At 44.6% G+C, this 20,265-nt stretch overlaps 1 protein-coding gene across 7 annotated transcripts in view; it reads right to left on the bottom strand.

Annotated features, from left to right (window-relative positions):
• The window catches only part of LIFR (LIF receptor subunit alpha), a 94,773-nt gene that overhangs the window by 46,523 nt on the left and 27,985 nt on the right, over positions 1-20,265 (bottom strand). For all 7 annotated transcript variants that reach the window (XM_035100347.3, XM_035100346.3, XM_035100351.3 and 4 more), the window contains exon 2: positions 6,385-6,540. In XM_035100347.3, the coding sequence (XP_034956238.1) occupies positions 6,385-6,469 (85 nt within the window). In that variant the 5' untranslated portion in view covers positions 6,470-6,540. The remainder of the gene's footprint in view (positions 1-6,384; positions 6,541-20,265) is intronic.

Here is a 20,265-nt window from a genome sequence, read left to right as displayed (position 1 = left end):
GGGAGGGGTGAGAGGAGGACTAGGAGAGGTGTCAAAAGTGCTCAGATTTCTACCTTGAACCCTCCTTTTTTGTGAGGTACCGGTATTGATTACATAGCTGTGATGTAGGAATGATGTATTGGGGTGTTTCTTGGTGATGGGAAAACTGATAAAAGTGGAGGTTCTCTTTTGTTCGGGGTTCCTTCCTTGTTCTCCTGTGTGAGGGGAAGGACCCTGTTGCAACAGCAAAAATAAAGGCTTTGCTTCTCAAAATTCTCTGGTTGGCCTCTGTTATATTCTCCGACTGATGGAGAACCCAATAAGGGCTCTTGTGTACCCCATAAAGGGAATAAGGGCAGATTTTTGCTTATATCAGGTCCCACCCTAATTTCCAGCAGCAACTGTGACTGGCTGTGTTCCAGACCTGGCTTCCTAACACCCAGTGTCACTGCCATTTACTGAGAAGGAGAGGGGCAAGGCAGAGAGGGGCAAGCCAATGGGGAACTTGGTGCAGTGCAGGTGCAGAGCCTGAGCCAATCCAATCCTCCGGATGCTACATCCACAGCATCTCAAGCTCCATTTCCCCTCCCCTTTTCGGTAACTGGCAGCAACATGCACCACAGGGAAGCTTGGAAAGCAACCCAACCCGAACCATCCCTGCTGCTAAATTCAAGTGGATGGGAGGTTGGGGGGGGGGCAGGACCAGGGAAATAGGTAGCAAGAAAAGAGGGGAAGGGGGTGCTCCCATGCTACAAAGCACCCCTGAGAAGATACCTCTGTTTTGGCCTGGAGAAGAGAAGAGAAGAGACTCCATCACATTCCTAGCCAGCTGATTTGTAACACCTGGTAGGCCCAGGCAGATTGTCTCCTTCCAGTGGAAATCTCTGATCATCCTCCCTTATGTGTACATGGGCGTACCCAGCGAGGGGCAGGGGGGCAGCTGCCCCCCCAGAAGCAAAAAAAATAACCGTATTTTAAAGACCATAACCTGCACTTTTTCCCTCCGAAAACTGAAGGGGGAAAGTCGCTACGGGTTATGGAAATCGGGCTGTTTCCGCACCCTCTGCAGCTGCAGCCAACGACAGGAATGTGGGGAGGGCGAGAAGCAGCCTGAGCTGGGGGCAGATGGCGGACGGGAGCTCCATCCTTCCTTCCCCCCTCTTTCTTCCTTCCTTCCTTTCTCTCTCTCTCTCCCCCCTCCTCCCTCCTCTCTCTCTCACCCCTTCTTTCCTTCTTTCTTTCCTTCCTTCCTTCCTTCCCTCCCTCCTTCCCTCTCTCTTCCCCTCTCTTGCCCCCCCCCCCAGTTTTGATCCTGGGTACGCCCCTGTATGTGTAAATTTGAAGTAAACAAAAGAACACTGGACTTCTTCTAGAGGTGTTAAGGCATGGTATGAGAACCCTAAATAGCACTTTTTACTTTTTCTCCTCCTCTTAATTACTAAGCAAGCAGTTCCAGTGGGCCTGAGGCTCCCATCAGAAGAGTTCAAGAGATAGGTTGATTGCTTTCCCCCTTACTCACCTGGAAAGATGCATTTTTTTAAAGCCATAATTCAGGGGGCTGACAATGCCAAGGTTGCAGGTTCAATCCCCACAAGGGACAGCTGCATATTCCTGCATTGCAGGAGGTTGGACTAGATGATCCTCACAGTCCCTTCCAACTCTACGATTCTATGAGATTTCTCAGTTTAGCCTTTGCTTTTATTTAAATTTTCAATGAAAACTTGAGCGTTAAAAGGTGGCACTCTTTTAAAGAGGCCACCATTTCTTGTCGAATCCCACCCCAATCTATTTCTTCCATCCTTTGCTTTCTTTTACTCTGGCCCTGAACGATCTCCATTCTACCACCAATAGTTTTGTAAGACTTCCAAATGGGTCTCCGGAGCTGAAAAGGGTTGGAATTTGCTGCTTGGACTCTAAATACCAACCAACACTGGTAGCTAATAGGGGGAAAAACACGTTGCTATATTGTAGCAGAAGCCACAAACCACCAAGCCACAAACCGCAACCACATATCTGCTTTATGTGAAATCTCATCTGTGTGCGCCAAAAGTTCCTTTAAGTTTATCTAGAACTGAAACTTTCTTCAATTAAAGGAACCAATTGATTCTTTGTACCTTGTTTAAGAAAAAGTGCAGTGGTTAATGGAGCAGCTCTCAGCTCCCATCCTACATATAGCCCCACCCCAAATTAGTTCAATATGGTTTTAATTGTTTTTAGAGTTTGTAGAAACGGTATTGTTTCTAGAATTTGTTTGTGTCTGTATATAGGGATAGATATCATTTTAAGATTCTTGCTGCATACCACTGTGATGGCCTCAGGCTTTGAAGTGGTTTGAAGTGGTGTAATAATAATAATAATAATAATAATAATAATAATAATAATAATTTATTATTTATACCCCACCCATCTGGCTGGGTTCCCCCAGCCGCTCTGGGCGGCTTCCAACAAAACATTAAAATACAGAAATCCATCAAACATTAAAAGCTTCCCTAAACAGGGCTGCCTTACGATGCCTTCTAAAGTCTTTCTGGTTTCCTGTAACTTGGCTTCTCATAGCGAGGGAACCGCCAGAAGGCCCTCGGCGCTGGACCTCAGTGTCCAGGTAGAACAATGGGGGTGGAGACGCTCCTTCAAGTATACTGGACCAAGGCCATTTAGGGCTTTAAAGGTCAGCACCAACACTTTGAATTGTGCTCGGAAACATACTGGGAGCCAATATAGGTCTTTCAGGACTGGTGTTATGTGGTCTCGGCGGCCGCTCCCAGTCACCAGTCTAGCTGCCACATTCTGGATTAATTGTAGTTTTGGGGTCACCTTTAAAGGTAGCCCCACATAGAGTGCATTGCAGTAGTCCAAGTGAGAGATAACTAGTGCATGCACCACTCTGGCAAGACAGTCCGCGGGCAGGTAGGGTCTCAGCCTGCGTACCAGATGGAGCTGATAAATGGCTGCCCTGGACACAGAATTGACCTGTGCCTCCATGGACAGCTGTGAGTCCAGAATGACTCCCAGGCTGCGCACCTGGTCCTTCAGGGGCACAGTTACCCCATTCAGGACCAGGGAGTTCTCCACACCTGCACGCCTCCTGTCCCCCACAAACAGTACTTCTGTCTTGTCAGGATTCAATCTCAATCTGTTAGCCGCCATCCACTTCACCAGCTTAAAACACAGCTGGGTGTGGCATGATAAAAGTCTGTAAAATTATCAGAACAAGTTATTTATTGTTTACTGTTGTAATAATTGTTTTCTCAGAATTTATCTTCTGTACCATGAAAATAAATAACATTATAATAAATAAATAAATAAATAAATAAATAAATAAAAACAAAACGTAGCTGGACTGTTCTTTTTCTCCATAGGGATTGAATCTGATTTAGGGGGGGGGGGAACCTCATCAAAACACAGTATTCCATATGGATTGTGGCTAACATTGTGTGCCCACTGCTTCCCAAACCAGAAACTGAAGCACACTGGATGCAAAGTAAACAGAAGTATATTTACAGCCAATCAATGGACCCTTGACTCTTCCTCCATAAATATGGCTATTTATATTTAAGCCAGACCTGGACCAGTTAGCCCTTCAAATATAGGATGCCTTCAAATAGAGAACTGCCTTCTGTAAACTAGGCCACATGGAGACTTCTGACATGGAGCCAGGAAAACCATTTTGTTCAGTTTTGTTTAAGTGCTAAAAAAAAGAGAGTGTGTCCTTTATACCCATGAGGACAGCTGCCTGATCTTTTCAATATGTTGCTACAGAATGCATTCACCAAGCATCTCAACCCAGGGAAACGGCTGGACAGGAATGTGTTTTGGCTTCTAGCGCCTTGTAAAATGCCTCATTCCTTTTAAACACAGCTAGAAGCTTGACTACAATCCAAGGGGTCAATCTTCAGCTGCACTGAATAAGGTTTCATGGTTTGAGGGGGGCAGGCTGGGAGTAAAACAACTGAGGATGTACTGAAAGTTCACCCTGCTCCCCACGTAACTCAAAGGCTCTTCTCTTGCAGCTTTTAGTTTTCTTAGAACTACAAAATAGATATAAGATATAAAAAAAACACTGTAATAGTTGGTTTCCTTTTTCTTCCTTGTTTTCTAATGTTGATTATATTTTTAATTCATTACCCAGGTTTTCTTCATCTTCTATTGTACTTAATAGAAATCTATAAACTAAGTAAAGGTAAAGGGACCCCTGACCATTAGGTCCAGTCGTGACCGACTCTGGGGTTGTGTGCTCATCTCGCATTATTGGCCGAGGGAGCCGGCGTATAGCTTCCAGGTCATGTGGCCAGCATGACAAAGCCGCTTCTGGCAAACCAGAGCAGCACACGGAAATGCCGTTTACCTTCCCGCTGTAGCGGTTCCTATTTATCTACTTGCATTTTGACGTGCTTTCAAACTGCTAGGTTGGCAGGAGCTGGGACCAAGCAACGGGAGCTCACCCCATCACAGGGATTCGAACCGCCGACCTTCTGATCAGCAAGCCCTAGGCTCAGTGGTTTAACCCACAGCGCCACCTGGTCCCTTAAACTAGCCAGGCCTAAATCTATAAACTAGCCATGGCATCCTGAGGTGCCTTATTGATTGTCAGGAGTGCCACAGGCAACAATGGCCTCTGTCCCTCTTCCCTCCCCTCCCTTCTCTGATGCCCTCTTGCGTCTCTGCCTCTCAAAGGCTTGCACAGCTGTTTGATGCAGCAGCCCTGGCTACAAACTCCATGGTAAACGGTGCCTCTGGGGCTGGCCAGGGTGTGCTGGTTACCAGGATCTGAGTCGGCCTCAGAGTAAGCAAGCAATCAGGAGAGGGAGCCCAGCCAGCCAGCCTGCAGCTCTTGCTGTTGGGAATGGACAGACAAGATCAGCCACCTGTGGGGCAGTGTGAGGAGACACCTGTCTTTCGGGCAGGTGGAACAGCTCAGAGACTCAGAGACCGAAGCAGAGCAGATAGGAGAGGAGGCTGAGGGAACACTCCACAAGGGAGGGTGTTCGAAAAAGGGTGAGAAGCTGCCAGCTCTGCAGGCAAGGGGTGACATAACTGGGCTCCTGAGCCCCAAAGGAGTGCTGCAGAAAGAAGGAAATTGGTCAAAGGAGCCGTGGACTCAATAAGGTTGAAAACCTCTGAGCTAAAGTATCTCCAAGCTCAGGAGGAGCACATCTCCAGACTTCGGATGCTGGAGAAAAATAGGGGAGGTTAGAGCTGGGCAGTATCAGCTTTTCACCATCGCAATGTACATTTTACATAAAAGGAAAACATGCATATTCCCCAAAATGTAGGCTTTTCTTGCTCTCTTAAAAAGTCTTCAGAGCTCAAAAGCAAGCTGGCAAGGGGAAGCAAAGCGTTACCTCTAATGTACAACTGACCGCATCATTAGGTCTTAAAAATAATCCGAGGCACCACAATGAGTCACTACCAATTACATGGCTTCCCCGCACTGACTTTTGATGTGCGCCGTGCAATCCAAGTAAGGCAATGAACTCGGCTGAACTCCTTCTCCTCCTGGCATTCAGATGCTGTTGGTGCCACGAGGGGCACAACAACCCTGGCAGCTGCCCTCCACTAAACCAGACACACAGAACATGCACACATGGGCCAAAAACCATTCAAGATAGAACTGGGCTTTCTGTAAGGGAAACTACACAAGCCACATGAGAAGCCACAGGAGGGGAGAGTTGATCTTGTGCTGGAACCATGCTTGCTGGTTTCCCACAAGTATCTGGTCTGCCAGGATGCTGTCCTAGATGGGCCTTTAGCCCAATCCAGCAGGCTTTTCTTACAAGCAGATTTGGGGGACGGCAGATTTCATCTCAGGAGCTGCTGACTTGGCTGCCCCATTTTCTCCTCATTTTAGGGGGGGGGGAAGAGGAGAGAGGAGACAAGGTGGTGGATAAAAAACCAACATGTCAGGGGAGCCATGTACCTTTTTATCTTTCTGTAACAACTGTACTTCATCTACATTTCATTACAAGGTCATTGCAAATCTGCACTTAAAAAAAAACAATACCTGGGCAAAGTATATCCAAAAGGTCTATATCCAAAAAAGCTTACATGGAACTTGAAAATTAAGTGGCTTTACATCGATTTCCTTATGCATTTATTTATTCAGCTGGTGATCCAGATCAAAAAGCTATTGAGACTATACTGAATCTCTGCCCACTTAAAAGCCTCTCAACCACCTTCCCCACAATTCCTATTAAACTCCTGGCTCGCAGCATTATCCACCTTCTTTCAATATCATCTTTACAGTCTTTTTTCTTTTTAAAGATAATCTTTATAGTCTTATGGCCTAGAACCTTGACTTTTGAAAACAAACAAGGAAAACCGAGATTCCTTCAGAACTGCAAACCCTACGTTGCAATGCATGTACAAAACGTAATGAGAGAGCGAGAGATATCAAATTATACCAACCTGTTTCCTGACTGTGGGCCAATTGGTTCAGGACACACAAGTGCACTACTGCCAATAGACAGCAGGGAATTTGGTTAATCCACATTCTTCTACAATTCACTGTGGAGAACCGGTCACTTCAAGCAGCAAAGAGCATCCTCTTCACACAGACAGGCTCTAAAAATTGTTAAGAGAGAGAATGAATTGTAGATATTCAGACGTCACTAGTTTATATACTTGAAATATACACACTGCCAATGGATCACAATGCCTGTACAATTCTGGACAGCAGCCTGTGGGGACAAAAATGTTTAAAAGTAGGTATTGGAGCCTATTTCTGGCTGGAAGCCGCCTCATAGGGAGAAACAACTTTAGACAAAAATCTGTTCCTTATTGTCTGCTCAGGAATTGTTTCTGCAGAAGCAGGAAGGCAAATCAGCACCAATTTAGCACAGGACGATGCTGTGCCATGGTTATGGAGGTAGCTTTTTTAAAAAGTGTTTTCATTTTAATCTTCTGTGGTGCCTGATAATTTGATACAAAAAAAAAAAGCTGAACTGAACAAAAATCTCCTAACATTACCAGAAGAAGTTTCCCATTACAAACCAAAAGCCAACGCGGGCATAGATCTGGTTACAAGACAGAAGTGCTGCTAAATTGGTTCAAAGAGTTAGCGATTGTATTGAAAAGGGATGACACTGAAGGAGTCCATTTATTAGACTAGGGGAAGCTGGGAACCACAGGGAGGCAGAGCGCTTCTGTGCTGGGGTCCTGCTTGCAGGTTCCCTACAGGTACGGTACCTGGCTGGCCACTGTGAGAAATGGATGCTGGAACAAATGGGCCGGATTCATATGGAATCATAGTGTCACAGAATTGTACAATGGGAAGGGACCCCGAGGGCCATCAAATTCAATCTAGGCCAACCTGCTGCAATGCAGGAATCTCAGCTAAAGCATCCATACCAGATGGCCATCCAAGTTCTGCTTAAAATCCTCCAAAACACACGGGGGGGGGGAGCGGCACCATTACAGACCAGGGCATAGGTCTGTAAGCCTGGCCCTATCTACTCTGACTGGTTTCCTCTTTCCAGATTCTCAAGCGGGATCTTTTCCAAGGCTTTTCCCCACAGAGCCTCTGGCCTGGTTCAGATGAGGCAAGATCCTCACAAGTATTGTGTGCTCTCCCCGCCTCTCTCTCCCCACATCACACACACACACCATACAACAATTAACCCAGGAAAATTGTCACGCAACCATCCAAACTAGAAACTGGGATTGGCGAGATCAGAACAAGTCGGGATTTAAAAACAAGTTCAAACTGTCTAAGCCAGGCACCTCACAGAAGAGACCAGGGACTTTCTTCCAGTGTAGGAAGATGTCTTATACAGATTCCGACAACTGGTCTATCTGTATCCTAGGACTAGTCTAGTCTAACTAGCAGCACCGTAAGGAAAAACAACAGAAGTAAAAGCATTCATGACAAGCATTGGTTGAAGTGGAGTGGTAGCCGGCTCCATCATAGTTGCTCCACTATGTTTACTGTATTTTATTTTATAGTCGTACCTTGGATCTCAAACGCCTTGGGCTTCCAAACAAGTCGGCTCCCGAACGATCAAAACCCAGAAGTGAGTTTTCAAACATTATTTTGGAAGCCGAACATCCGATGGGGCTTCTGTGGCTTCCGACTGGCTGCAGGAAGCTCCTGCAGCCAGTCAGAAGTCGCACTTTGGTTTCCAAATGTTTTGGAAGTTGAACGGACTTCCGGAACAGATTCCGTTAAGACTTCCAAGGTACGACTGTATTTTAATTTTAACTGAACAACACTTCTAAACCAGTGTTGAAAGAGAGCTACGGCAAGTCAGCCTTTTGACATATTCAAACACCTCGCGAAGCTGTGCCCCTTTTCACAAACACAAACATAGAGACATGTCTTATTCAGAGCCAGGTCCAGCAAGCTCAGTATTTGTCGACACAAGCTGGTACCATCTTTCCAGAGTTTCAGGCTGGAAGCCTCTCCCAGTGTTTTCTGGAGATTCCAAGGATTAAATCTGGGACATTCTGCATGCAAGCTGTACCACTGAGCTACACCCTTCACCAGAGACACAACAGTTGGAAGCGGGGCGCAAAGAAGAAACCCAGCACAGGACTGTGGCAGCTCCCTGGACCCACATGGGAACAGGCAATTTTGTCAGACAAATTCCTCATGATCCTCCTATTAACACCAAGGAGCAGGAAGGAAAACATACACAACATAATTCTGAGGGAGGGAGGATAAACATGTGTTCCATGCCACCCCACTGCCTCAGTCTAAATTCTCCCATGCTCTTGGTGGCGGTTTTAAAAAAGAAAACTAAATGCATCAGGAGATCCAATCCAGTACTTTCCACATCACATCTGTTCTGACCATCCTTGCTAAGACTGCACTACAGTGCATTATAAAATTTTATGCGCAGGGTATGTGTTTACTTTTTAACACCATTGCCAGCAAAGCAAGTGCACTGTGGTTGGGTCGTCTGGGCCAAAGCATTTCTTTGCAATTAGTTGAATCAGGCTTTGGCTTCCAAGAGAGTCATCTGAACAGAGGAATGAACATTATGCTATTTTTAAAAAGAACCACAGCTTCATAAAATTCAATTATTTGGCAGCCCCTCCCATTTGACCACACTCATTTTAACCCAATGTCCCCTGCAAATTTTCCAAAAGCAAAACAAAAAACAAAAAAAACCCACCTCTGGACCTCCTGTTGCTCCTCATAAGACAACAAGAGTCCTTCTAATTGGAAAAGGGCTGGGGAATGTTTTGTCTTGCAGAGGAAAAAAAATGGTTATCAATATTTTTTACAAAGACTGCAGAAGGCAGCAGAAAGCAGCATTCAGCTATGCAATTATATATTGCAAGAATGCAACACTCAGACCCATTTTTAGATCAACTTTAGAAAGTTCAGATAAATTTCACTCCTGTTCAAAGTCCTTTGGGTATCATCAGCATGAACAAACACACAGCAGATCAGGTATACCTTTAGGTGCCCTGTTGTTCAAAACAAGATGCCTAAGGCCTGATGCATGTTTGACATGACCTGGAGAATTCTCCCCTAAATTATGGAGAACTTGGGCTGTGAACACCCAATACCTTTAAAGCACCTTTGAAGCAAATTCTTTCCCTCCAGGAATTCTGGGCACTGTGGTTTACCATCATATCACGCTTCCTCTACATAGTGTTAGTTCTCACAATGGGAAGCAGCTCTGCAACCTATGAAGCAAAGATCCCCCCCCCCGCCCTTCTACCTGGAGAAATTGGACATAGAGAAACTGGAACCGTCTGCATTTTTTTCAACACATGAAGCCGCCAGAGCAAGTCAAACCACTGGACCATGTAGTCTAGAGCTGTATTATCCCAGCTGAGGGTTGACCTTCCAGTTCTTGGGACCAAAAAGCCCTTCCCAGCCCCCAAATTGAAAACTGTTAACGGGAGGTGCTGGGGACTGGACTTTGGACATTTTGCAAAGCGTGCGCTCCGCCTGTGAGCTACGGCAAGCACTGGCCAGCTACAGCCCTGAAAACAGTGTCAACAAACACACCACCTTGTAAAATACACCCTTTCAAGCTGGAAGCAATGCACATGCTCTTACCTTAAGGCAGATCTTTGACCACACCCACACAATGCATCCAAAGCACTAAGAACGCAGCTTAAATAGTCATGGCTTCCCCCCAAAGAATTCTGGGAGTTGCAGCTTGTTAAGGGTGTTGAGAGTTGTTAGGAAACCCTTAATCCTCTTAATCAGCTACATTTGCCAGAGTTCCCTGTGAATAAATTATTTGGGGGAAGCCATGGCTGTTTAAAGTGGTATCGTGGTGCTTTAAATGTAAGGTGCGGATGTGGAGTTAGAAGGGGAAATGGTAAGTTGCCACAGGGTGGTGATGGGGCTACCTCCTCAGCAGAGGAAGTAGCAAAAACAGCCTCTCCCAATTCACTGTAAAACAGCCAGAATGGGATGCAGCTGTGATGGAGGGAGAAGGTGCAAGCAAGGAGGGGGGAACTTTCTGTAAAAGGAGGGGGATGTGTAGTTTCAAACTCAGCTACCTTCTTGGGGGGGGGGGAACTATGCATAGCTGCCAAGTTTTCCCTTTTCTCACGAGGAAGCCTATTCAGCATAAGGGAATTTCCCTTAAAAAAAGGGATAACTTGGCAGCTATGAACTATGGATACATACCCCCCCCCCACTTCTCACTCACACACGTAGCACAGCTGATCTGTTATCAGGAATGGATAGGTGCCAATAATATTTTCAGAAGCCAGGACCAAACTTTAAGGCACCCGTCACATGGGGCTTTCCAGATCTGTTTCCTGAGCCTTTTGGCTGTGGAATTGGTTTGGGAAGGCAGAGCTTGAGCAAGCTGGAAACCTGGATGGCGTGGGCACTCAAAAAGTTACATCATGTCATTTGTATTTTATTTTATTTTAATAGCTGATGGCTCCTGCCAAGCCAAATCCCTTCCTACTAAGAGCACATAGCTGCAATACAAGATACTTCAAGCAGGACATTTTTTCTGTTTGCCAAAGCACAGACAAGATGAGGCAAGAGTGAAATAACTCATCAGGTGTGTGTTGTCACTCAATGGAGCAGGTAGGCTTTGAATATATGCTTTTGAATATATATTTGGCCTCAGCACAGCATGTTTGAACAAGAGCAGTTAGAAGGAGAAATTCAGCAAACCGATAATGAACTTGTGTTGCTATTTACTTGCCTTTTTTAAGTGCTTGCCTACACAAAACCTTAGCATTGGATACAGGGAGCCTGCTTTTTAGCCTGACAGTGATGTGACAAATGCAGGCTTGATTACAAGTGAGGCGATGCGATTAGCAGTCATAGAAACATGAGAAAGTGCTTTATAATGAGTCAGACCAGAGTGCTCTCCCAGTCCTACCTGGAAATGCCAGGGAATGGTTCAGGCATCTTCTCCCTGGAAAGCAAGATCGTCTGCTATTGAGCTACTGGGCTTTCTTGTCTTGGGACAGTGGGTGGAAAAGACGACTGCTTAATTTTGCCTCAAACTCACAGATGGTTTATACCCCTCAGGCCAAGATTGGCTAAATTTCTATGGTCCACGTTTACAACTATGGGGTGGGGTTGCATGTTGCTGGGGGGAGAGGGTGCAAGGCCAAATCGAAAGTGAATGGGGCCAAATGGACAGGACCACCCCATAAACACCCACACTGTTCCCACATCACCTGCTTGACTGATGAGCAAGGCTGAGAACTGCATCCTCACTGCTGCACTTGTCTGGGCAAGAGGTCGAAGGCTATCAATACTGTCAACAGCCAAGGCCTGGTCTTTACCTCCTTTCCTTGGCTCATATCCTTCTTTCTCTCTTCTTGTCACACGGGAGCTAAACCATCGCCATTAGGATGATGCGCACCACTGCTGTTCGAGAACCACAGCTGGAATTCAAGCAACCATTTGCACACCTTGGTTTCACATGAAGTTTAGTGCCAACCATGGTTAGTGAAAACGGTGGTGCCCAACCGTTGCAACAACACTGTAGTAGGGGAACCGCTGCATGACAGCACATGGCAACCCATGAGGCCACTGGGAGCTCCCATTTCCTTAAGCATACTTCAGCCACCAAGAAATATTACAGTGGTGCCTCGCAAGACAAATTTAATTCATTCCGCAAGTCAATTCGTTCTGCGAAAAATTCGTCTTGCGAATCGTGGTTTCCCATAGGAATGCATTGAAATTTCTTTTTTTGCCCATAGGAACGCATTAATTAAATTTCAATGCATTCCTGTGGGAAACCGCGATTCGCAAGACGAATTTTTCGCAAAACGAATTCGTCTTGCGCGTCACCATCAGATCGCAAGACGCATTCGTCTTGCGAAAAATTTGTCTTGCAGGGCATTCGTCTTGCGAGGTACCACTGTACATCTTTACTGGGCTCTTGCGTCTAGTCGAGAGGCAGGCTGCAAAAGGCCCGATTCTCTAAACTGTTGGAAACCCAACTCAGTACAGTTTCTGAAATTTCAGGTGACATGGCTCCTCAACTTTCCTCATGGACTCAGAAGGCATGATGTGGTAGTTAAGTTGAACAAGAGCTGGCAAAAATAGGGTTCAAATCCTGCATAGCTATGAAGCTCACTGCGTGATTGTTCTCCAACTGAGACTACCTCAGTGGGTTATTGCAAGAAAATGGGAGACACATTCCTAAGGAGTCCTGCTTTGTGGGGAGGGCAGGATAACAGCTACACAACCTCTATTTTCACTGCTATAAGGCAGAGGGGGTTGATTTTTCTTTAAGAATCCCTACACACACCCACACCCCAAAAAAAACCAGCCTCTCTTTTTCGTAATTCAGCCCACACTTACAACCTTTACTGAGGAGTTGGAAAAACAGATAAATAGAATGTGTAAGCTGTAATGAGCATATGGCGCTGCTATCACCACATTACTAGCGCCCAACTCAACACCGACAAGCACCACATTTATCACAACGGTTCCTGTGCAAAAACAGCCCATGACAGCAAGATGCCGGCTGAATACACATAGCAGTTTCCCACGCAGCTCTGACTCACAAAAGCTGTTGAAGGCTAGCAAGACAGAGATGTGTAAACTATAGAGGAAAGGGATAATGAGCAGCCAGGGCCACCAACATACACACAGTGCAAGATACAGAGACACAGATCGATGATGGATTGTAATAGGTGGGCAATCCATTCCTCGTGGCTCCCTTTGGTCCTGACTCAGAAATAAGCCAAATAAAGCTACTGCCAAGACACACACACCCCCAACCAGAGAATATTTCAGCTTATTTCTAAGCCAAAGTCACACACCCCTCAAAAAAAGCCAGGCCTACTTAACCCCTTCCTCTCTTCCCTCTAAGCATCACTTACTGCCCCTGCAGTGGCAGCAACACTCCAACCACAGGGGAAAGGGAGATCTCTCTACCAGAGGGGTCCCCAAACTAAGGCCCGGGGGCCGGATGCGGCCCAATCATCTTCTAAATCCGGCCCGCGGACGGTCCGGGAATCAGCATGTTTTTACATGAGTAGAATGTGTCCTTGTATTTAAAATACATCTCTGGGTTATTTGTGGGGCCTGCCTGGTGTTTTTACATGAGTAGAATGTGTCCTTTTATTTAAAATGCATCTCTGGGTTATTTGTGGGGCATAAGAATTCGTTCATTTTCTTCTTCTTCAAAATATAGTCTGGCCTCCCACAAGGTCTGAGGGACAGTGGACCGGCCCCCTGCTGAAAAAGTTTGCTGACCCCTGCTCTAACACACCTCTATGGTTTCTGGTAAATTGTGCAGTAGTGTGGCACGGCAAAAGGCCGTGGTTGCCTTGAAAAATGTCATTTTCCTCAAAGAGCTGCTGACATTACACTAGATCTTGGGGAAACTGTTTCCTCAAGGCTACTGGACGCCTTTCATCCTGGCCCCAGAAAGGGGATACAAAGGAAACTCTTCCTCTCCACACGACTGGGATATTGTTTCTTTGGCCACCTCTAAGCTGGCCAGTAAGTGGAGTTATAGCGGGGCGGAGTTTGGGGTTGGGGGTTCAACTTGGGATAAGCCAGGAATTCTTCTCTGGCTCAGGTTTAAAATCCAAGCTGAAAAATTTAAGGCCTCTGGAGCGTATATTGGAGTCCTGGGTTAATGAGTTTTCCCTGCCATCTCTCATTTCTGCTAAGCCTTTTAAAGAACTGTGCTGAGTTGGATAAGAAAGTTTACATTTTTGTTGTCTCTGTGTTATCTGTTTGGGATTACTAAAAGCAGTACATTCCACAGGCGGATAATTAGGGAGTTGCATACAATAATATTTATCTAAGACTGCGTTGGAAGCAGAGCATTTCTGAGGGAACAGGGCAAATTCACAAGGGAGGGGAGCTCAGACCAAGTGCACATAAAGGTCTCTCCCCACAGGGATTTCTTCCCCCCCCCCTCAGCAAACCTGCTGCCTGACCTATAATCAGAACCTGCCCTCCAAGTGTGCCAGAATGAGCCAGAAGACTTGTAGGGAGCCCCAGGAGAGAAGAAGCTGGTGTGCTTCCATCTTTAAAATTACATGCTTGGAAAAATCACCCTCTTCCTTCCCTTTTCCAAGCAGATCAGCTCAGGGCTGCCAAGTCGACCCCACTTGCAAAAACGCATGCCAGGAAGCCATGTCCCATCACAGAGGAACTACTGCTGCCTCCCCTGGAGGAACTGGAGAGAGATAGACTTGAGACTGAAACAAGGGATGGTCAGGGAAAGAGTTGGGGCCCATAAAGATTTGCTTGCTGAGAATGCCTCAGTCCGATTCCTGGATACACCATAGACAGGACATGGGAAACTGATTCTCCAGTCAGTATGGCACAGAGTCAGACCACTGGCATCTAGCTCAGTATTGCTTCCAGCACTGTTTCTTTTAACTTGGGTCCCCAGCTGTCGTTGGACTACAACTCCCATCATCCCTGGCCACTGGTCCTGCTAGCTAGGGATGATGGGAGTTGTAGTCCAACAATATGAAGACTACTGATCTATAAACACACACACATTTGTCCAACCTGAGCAAGTTCTGAAAAGACACAGCTCAGTGATAAAATGTATCCATGCTCCCATATTCCTGTAACAGTTTTGCAATTGTTTTTGAAATGTTTCTGGATTTATTACATTTTGTGATTGCAAAACCCAGAACCGTTTCTCACATTCCTGAAAGGATCTGAGCTGGCACCCGATATAGGAAAAGGAAAAATAGGTGCTAAGACCAGAGATGCTATCAAACCCTTTCAGAAATGTCTCCCATACGAAAGAGGGTATAATAGAATTGTATCCATGCGTATGCATCGAGTAGACATTGTTTCAGCAGGAAAAGGAAGGCACTCAAGAGATAAAAGTATCATATTACACATCCTGTTATTATTGCCAGCATAAAAAGCTTCCAAAATTTCCCCCTAATTAGACATCCACGCCAGAAGTAGCGCACATTTCTGGGAAACTAAAGCAAATTGCCAATTTGGCTGACAGCAACAATAACGATACAGAAATAGAAGAGGAACTTGTTTTCTTAAGAGCAAACTGTGCTGACCTGCAGCTTTCAGCCCCTGACTTCCATCACATCAAACTTGGTTTTGTGCTCTAAGTTGTCAGGACAATGCCTTCCTCTTATCTTTTATAACTAAGAGATTGCGCTACTTCAAAACAAGTCCCCTGGGTTAAAAAAGGAAAAGGAAATTCTACTTTCCCATCTACATCATTTTCTTCCTTTCTTCTGCAACATAGTTTAGTCATTTGATACAGAATAAAAGTTAGTCAATTAAAAAATCTGAAATAGAAATAATTGCTCCACTAATGTACTGACTCTCAAAGAGGCTCATTGAAAGAGGTTTTAAAAGAAGATTTGAGTGTGCAATGAAAGTACAATATGATCATGCTTATCATGTATCATCTAGTTTGGTCTTAAGGCTAAAGAGAATCAGGGTCAAGCCCCTGTTACTGAGCCTGTTACAAGCCCCTGCAACTTACTGAGCAACCTTTAGCCAATCATTGATTGCATTCGGACAATAATCTCTCTGCTCCATAAGCCAAGATACTGTATATGTGTGAGCCCCCCACCTAAAGTCTCTTTATGGTGCAAGCAATCAAACCAGAGAGATGCCAACCGTGGTTTCTCTAACCAGGAAACTATGGTTTGTTTCAGACTTTCCGGGAGGACCCAAAAGGCAGAGATATGATGATCTGAACCAGAATACTCTCCCGTATCACCCCCAGTAATACACTTTGCAGTGGTGTTAAAAGAGCAAGACCACATACGATGCTGTCAGCTACTTGGAGGAAGGATAAAGAGAAAGAGAGATTGGTTAGTCCAGAACTTATTTAACAGGGTAAGCTATCAGGCCCCATGAAAAAAGTGTGTGAATTTGGTTTGTTCTGTTACCATACTACAAGCCAGATATGAGACAAACTGGCATACTGCTTACCTCTGTCACAACAACAACAACAACAACAACAACAACAACAACAATTTCTTAGCAACCATGCAGCAAAAGAATCCAAGGGCACATTTTTGGCATTCACTCATTTTATAAACTTGAGGCCACCGAAGCAGACTTGGCCAAAGCAATTCGCTTATGACACAAACTCCAAAATGTAGCCAGGACAATAAAGCAGCCAGAGTTAGGCAACCGCTTAATATTTTACTCAGCATTTTCTCGCTTTCCTGATTTCCCCCCTTTCCTTCCCCAGAGTTTCCTGTGAGTTAAGATAAACTAATCTGTCACAGGGCTCGTCTCTGACAGAGGATCGATAAGAGCTAATTATAGCCATGATAAGACAATCTGCCTCGGGTCCCCCAGGGAAGGCTGAGTGACATGCAAACACACATTTGCTAAGACCAGATGTGGAGGGGGGGCAGGGGAATGAGAGCAGATGGCCCTAAACCTAGTACCTGGCTTACTTCAATAAGACATCCATGATAGCAGGGCAATAGTGGGATCTTGTTTTATCTTTAAAACCAAATGGGTAAGAGAAATGAAAGGAATTCAAGGATTTGGCAAGGTGGGAGCCTTTTGTGAGTAGCCTGAGGACACATAGCACACTCCTGTGGTCTCCTTTCCCCAGACTCCTCAATGGACAGGGCATGCCAGGCAATTTCTCCCCTCTAAAGATTGCAAACTGCATAGCATGCCAGAGGTGTCCCCAGACTGATTTTTCGAGAATGCACAAAAATACTCTAGATTAGATCCGTTAATAATCACATAAAGACAGCCTCATCTGAGAGATTGATTTCCAAGCTGAAAAGGCAAAGATCATAGAATCATAGAGTTGGAAGAGACCACAAGGGCCATCCAGTCCAACCCCCTGCCAAGGAGGAAACACCATCAAAGCATTCTTGACATATGGCTGTCAAGCCTCTGCTTAAAGACCTCCAAAGAAGGAGACTCCACCACACTCCTTGGCAGCAAATTCCACTGTCGAACAGCTCTTACTGTCAGGAAGTTCTTCCTAATGTTTAGGTGGAAGTTTCTTTCTTGTAGTTTGAATCCATTGCTCCGTGCCCGCTTCTCTGGAGCAGCAGAAAACAACCTTTCTCCCTCCTCTATATGACATCCTTTTATATATTTGAACATGGCTATCATATCACCCTTTAACCTTCTCTTCTCCAGGCTAAACATACCCAGCTCCCTAAGCCGTTCCTCATAAGGCATTGTTTCCAAGCCTTTGAGCTGATGAAACAAACCAGATGGCAGAGATAGCGAACCTTCGGCTGGCAGGGAGCACTGGGGGAGGAATGTGACCCTGCAGATGTCTCTGTTGGCCCTGGGAGTTGGGACTCTTCCCGGGTCATACTGCCCTTCCTCAGCCCACCAATTCCTTGAGTGCTTTCCGCTGGATGGAATGTATCTTTGAATGGTGACCATGCCTCTTGCTTGCCTTGAGAAGCGTGTTTGCATACATACAAACCTCTGAACTCTACATGGCTGGAATGTGTAGAAATGGTAAGAGTCATATCCATTCGCGCTGAGCATTTTGGCATCTGGCCCCAACCACCACGGATATGTGCCCCCCCCCCAGAAGGCTGTCAATGAGGGAATGTGTGGTCCTCAGGGTGAAAAGGGTTTCCCCACACCCCTGCCATGTTAGAAGTCCAACAAACCATGGGACATTTTCTTCAATGTATACCTGAAGAAGCGTCTCCCCCCCCCCCCGCATCATTCAGCCCAGATACTGAGATCCAGCGCTGAGGGCCTTCTGGCGGTTCCCTCGCTGCAAGAAGCCAAGTTACAGGGAAGCAGGCAGAGGGCCTTCTCGGTAGTGGCACCCGCCCTGTGAAACGCCCTTCCAACAGATGTCAAGGAAATAAGCAGCCATCCTATTTTTAAAAGACATCTGAAGGCAGCCCTGTTTAGGGAAGCTTTTTAATATTTAATGCTGTATTGTTTTAATATTTGATTGGGAGCCGCCCAGAGTGACTGGGGAGACTCAGCCAGATGGGCAGGGTATATATAATATAATATAATATAATATAATATAATATAATATAATATAATATAATATAATATAATATAATATAATATAATATAATATAATATAATATAATATAATATAATATAATATAATATAATATAATATTTATTATTATTATTATTATTATTATTATTATTATTATTATTATATAGAGTCCCACATTAACTCATGCCAACCATTTTGACGGCTATGAAAGCTATCCCAAAAGAACAGAGACAAGCAAAGGTACTAAGAATAATATGTGCCAAGCTAAAATATCACCTTGGCAGAACTTCAAAGCAACATGTTGGTTTCTTAAAGGACCTTGCAGATTTGTCAAAGGAAAAAAAGGGGTGGGGCGGACAGTGTGTCTGCTCTCCCAAGACTCATTCTCAAAACTAAATTTCTGTATGGTTTTAGTAAGATATTAAAACACAAGCTGTTTTGTTGCAGCAGGCTATACCTCAGAACTATGGTTATTTCCATATTTCCACAATGTGTTTCAAGCATTTATTATACTTCTGAGTTTTCCGGGAAAGCAGGATTGAGCAGCTCACAAATCTCCGTGTGTCTCCCATCCAAGCACTGATGAGCTTTCAACAATGCTAAGCAGGGTTAGAACTTATGAAAACAATATTGTCATTCCAGTCACTCTCATCCCACTTACTCCCATTTAGATTAACTTCTTCAACGGTTTTCCAAAAATTAAGGGAATGGAAAAAAGAAGGAGAGAGAAATAAAGAGTGTATTCTATTCAAACATGCAGATTATAAAAGAAATGGCTTTTCCCAAGCTTGGCTAACCTAAATAGATCCTAGCCAAGCCTGGAGAGAGTATGTTTTACAGTCCATAAATACTACATCTTTTTACAACTGCAAAACTGTTGAACGTGTTCCATCTACACTGCAGTAAACTAGAGGAGATTCAGATTTGATCAAAATATTGTTTTCATAAAGTAACTGCAAAGTGATTTCCTCCAAGGAGGTACATATATGTTCAAAACATGTCAGGATCACCTTGATAAGAATCTCACGTGTATCCGCTGTCTTTTTCATAATCCTATTGAATGATTGGGACTTTCTTGGTTGTTTTGTTCATTTAAAACATTTTTATCCCAACTTTTCTGCCTCAATGTGGAAGCAGCTCAAGGCAGCTCAAAAGATTTAATCAAAGACACAAAAATTACAAACTAACTCACAAGATTAATCAAATATACAAAAATTACAAACTTTAAGAGATGTAAGCGAATACAATAAAATAAAACCAAAATACAAAAAGAGATCAAGGCAAACAGAATTGGACCATTCCACCAGCAAAAAGGCTGGTGGGACAAAAAGTCTTAAATTTTGTCCAGAACATCAACAGGGAAGGAACCAAAAGGGTGGTTGCTATCTACAGATAAGGAGTAAGAGAAAAATTGTACAGGGTTGGAAGTGAACCAAGACTTACATCTACAGCAAGACGAGTCCTTTCCATTAGTTGCTTCCAACCACCTGCACAGATAAAAATCCATCCTAGCATAAAATGATGTGTGCCCTCAAAAATAGTTTGAAGGCTGGCTGTTAGAGGTGAGTCAGGTAAGAACTAAATGGGCCACTTCTCTTCCTCTGAAATTAATAAATGAACAGTGAAATGAGAAGCTATTGAAAACTAAAAAAAAGAGCTATTATTCGACTTCAGGCAAGAACTGGAAGTTCGCAATTTTTATTACTGCTAGGTGAAGCAGATGGGGAAAAGGGAAAGCGTAGAATAATACAAAACAATAAAGATTGATAAGAGAATACTTCCATAAATCAATCAACAATGAGGTGCTTATGCCCAGTTCAGGACTTCCTCAAACTTCTTTTGAACCCTAGTCTCCTTCTGGGCTTCCCAGCCACTGCCTCTTTCGCAGACAAATATTTAAAATTTTTGTGCATTG

Source organism: Zootoca vivipara, chromosome 10 (genome assembly GCF_965207765.1).
Source record: "Zootoca vivipara chromosome 10, rZooViv2.hap1.1, whole genome shotgun sequence".
NCBI lineage: Eukaryota > Metazoa > Chordata > Lepidosauria > Squamata > Lacertidae > Zootoca > Zootoca vivipara.
Note: the sequence above shows the minus strand (reverse complement) of the source record. Positions and strands in the feature narration are given on the sequence as shown.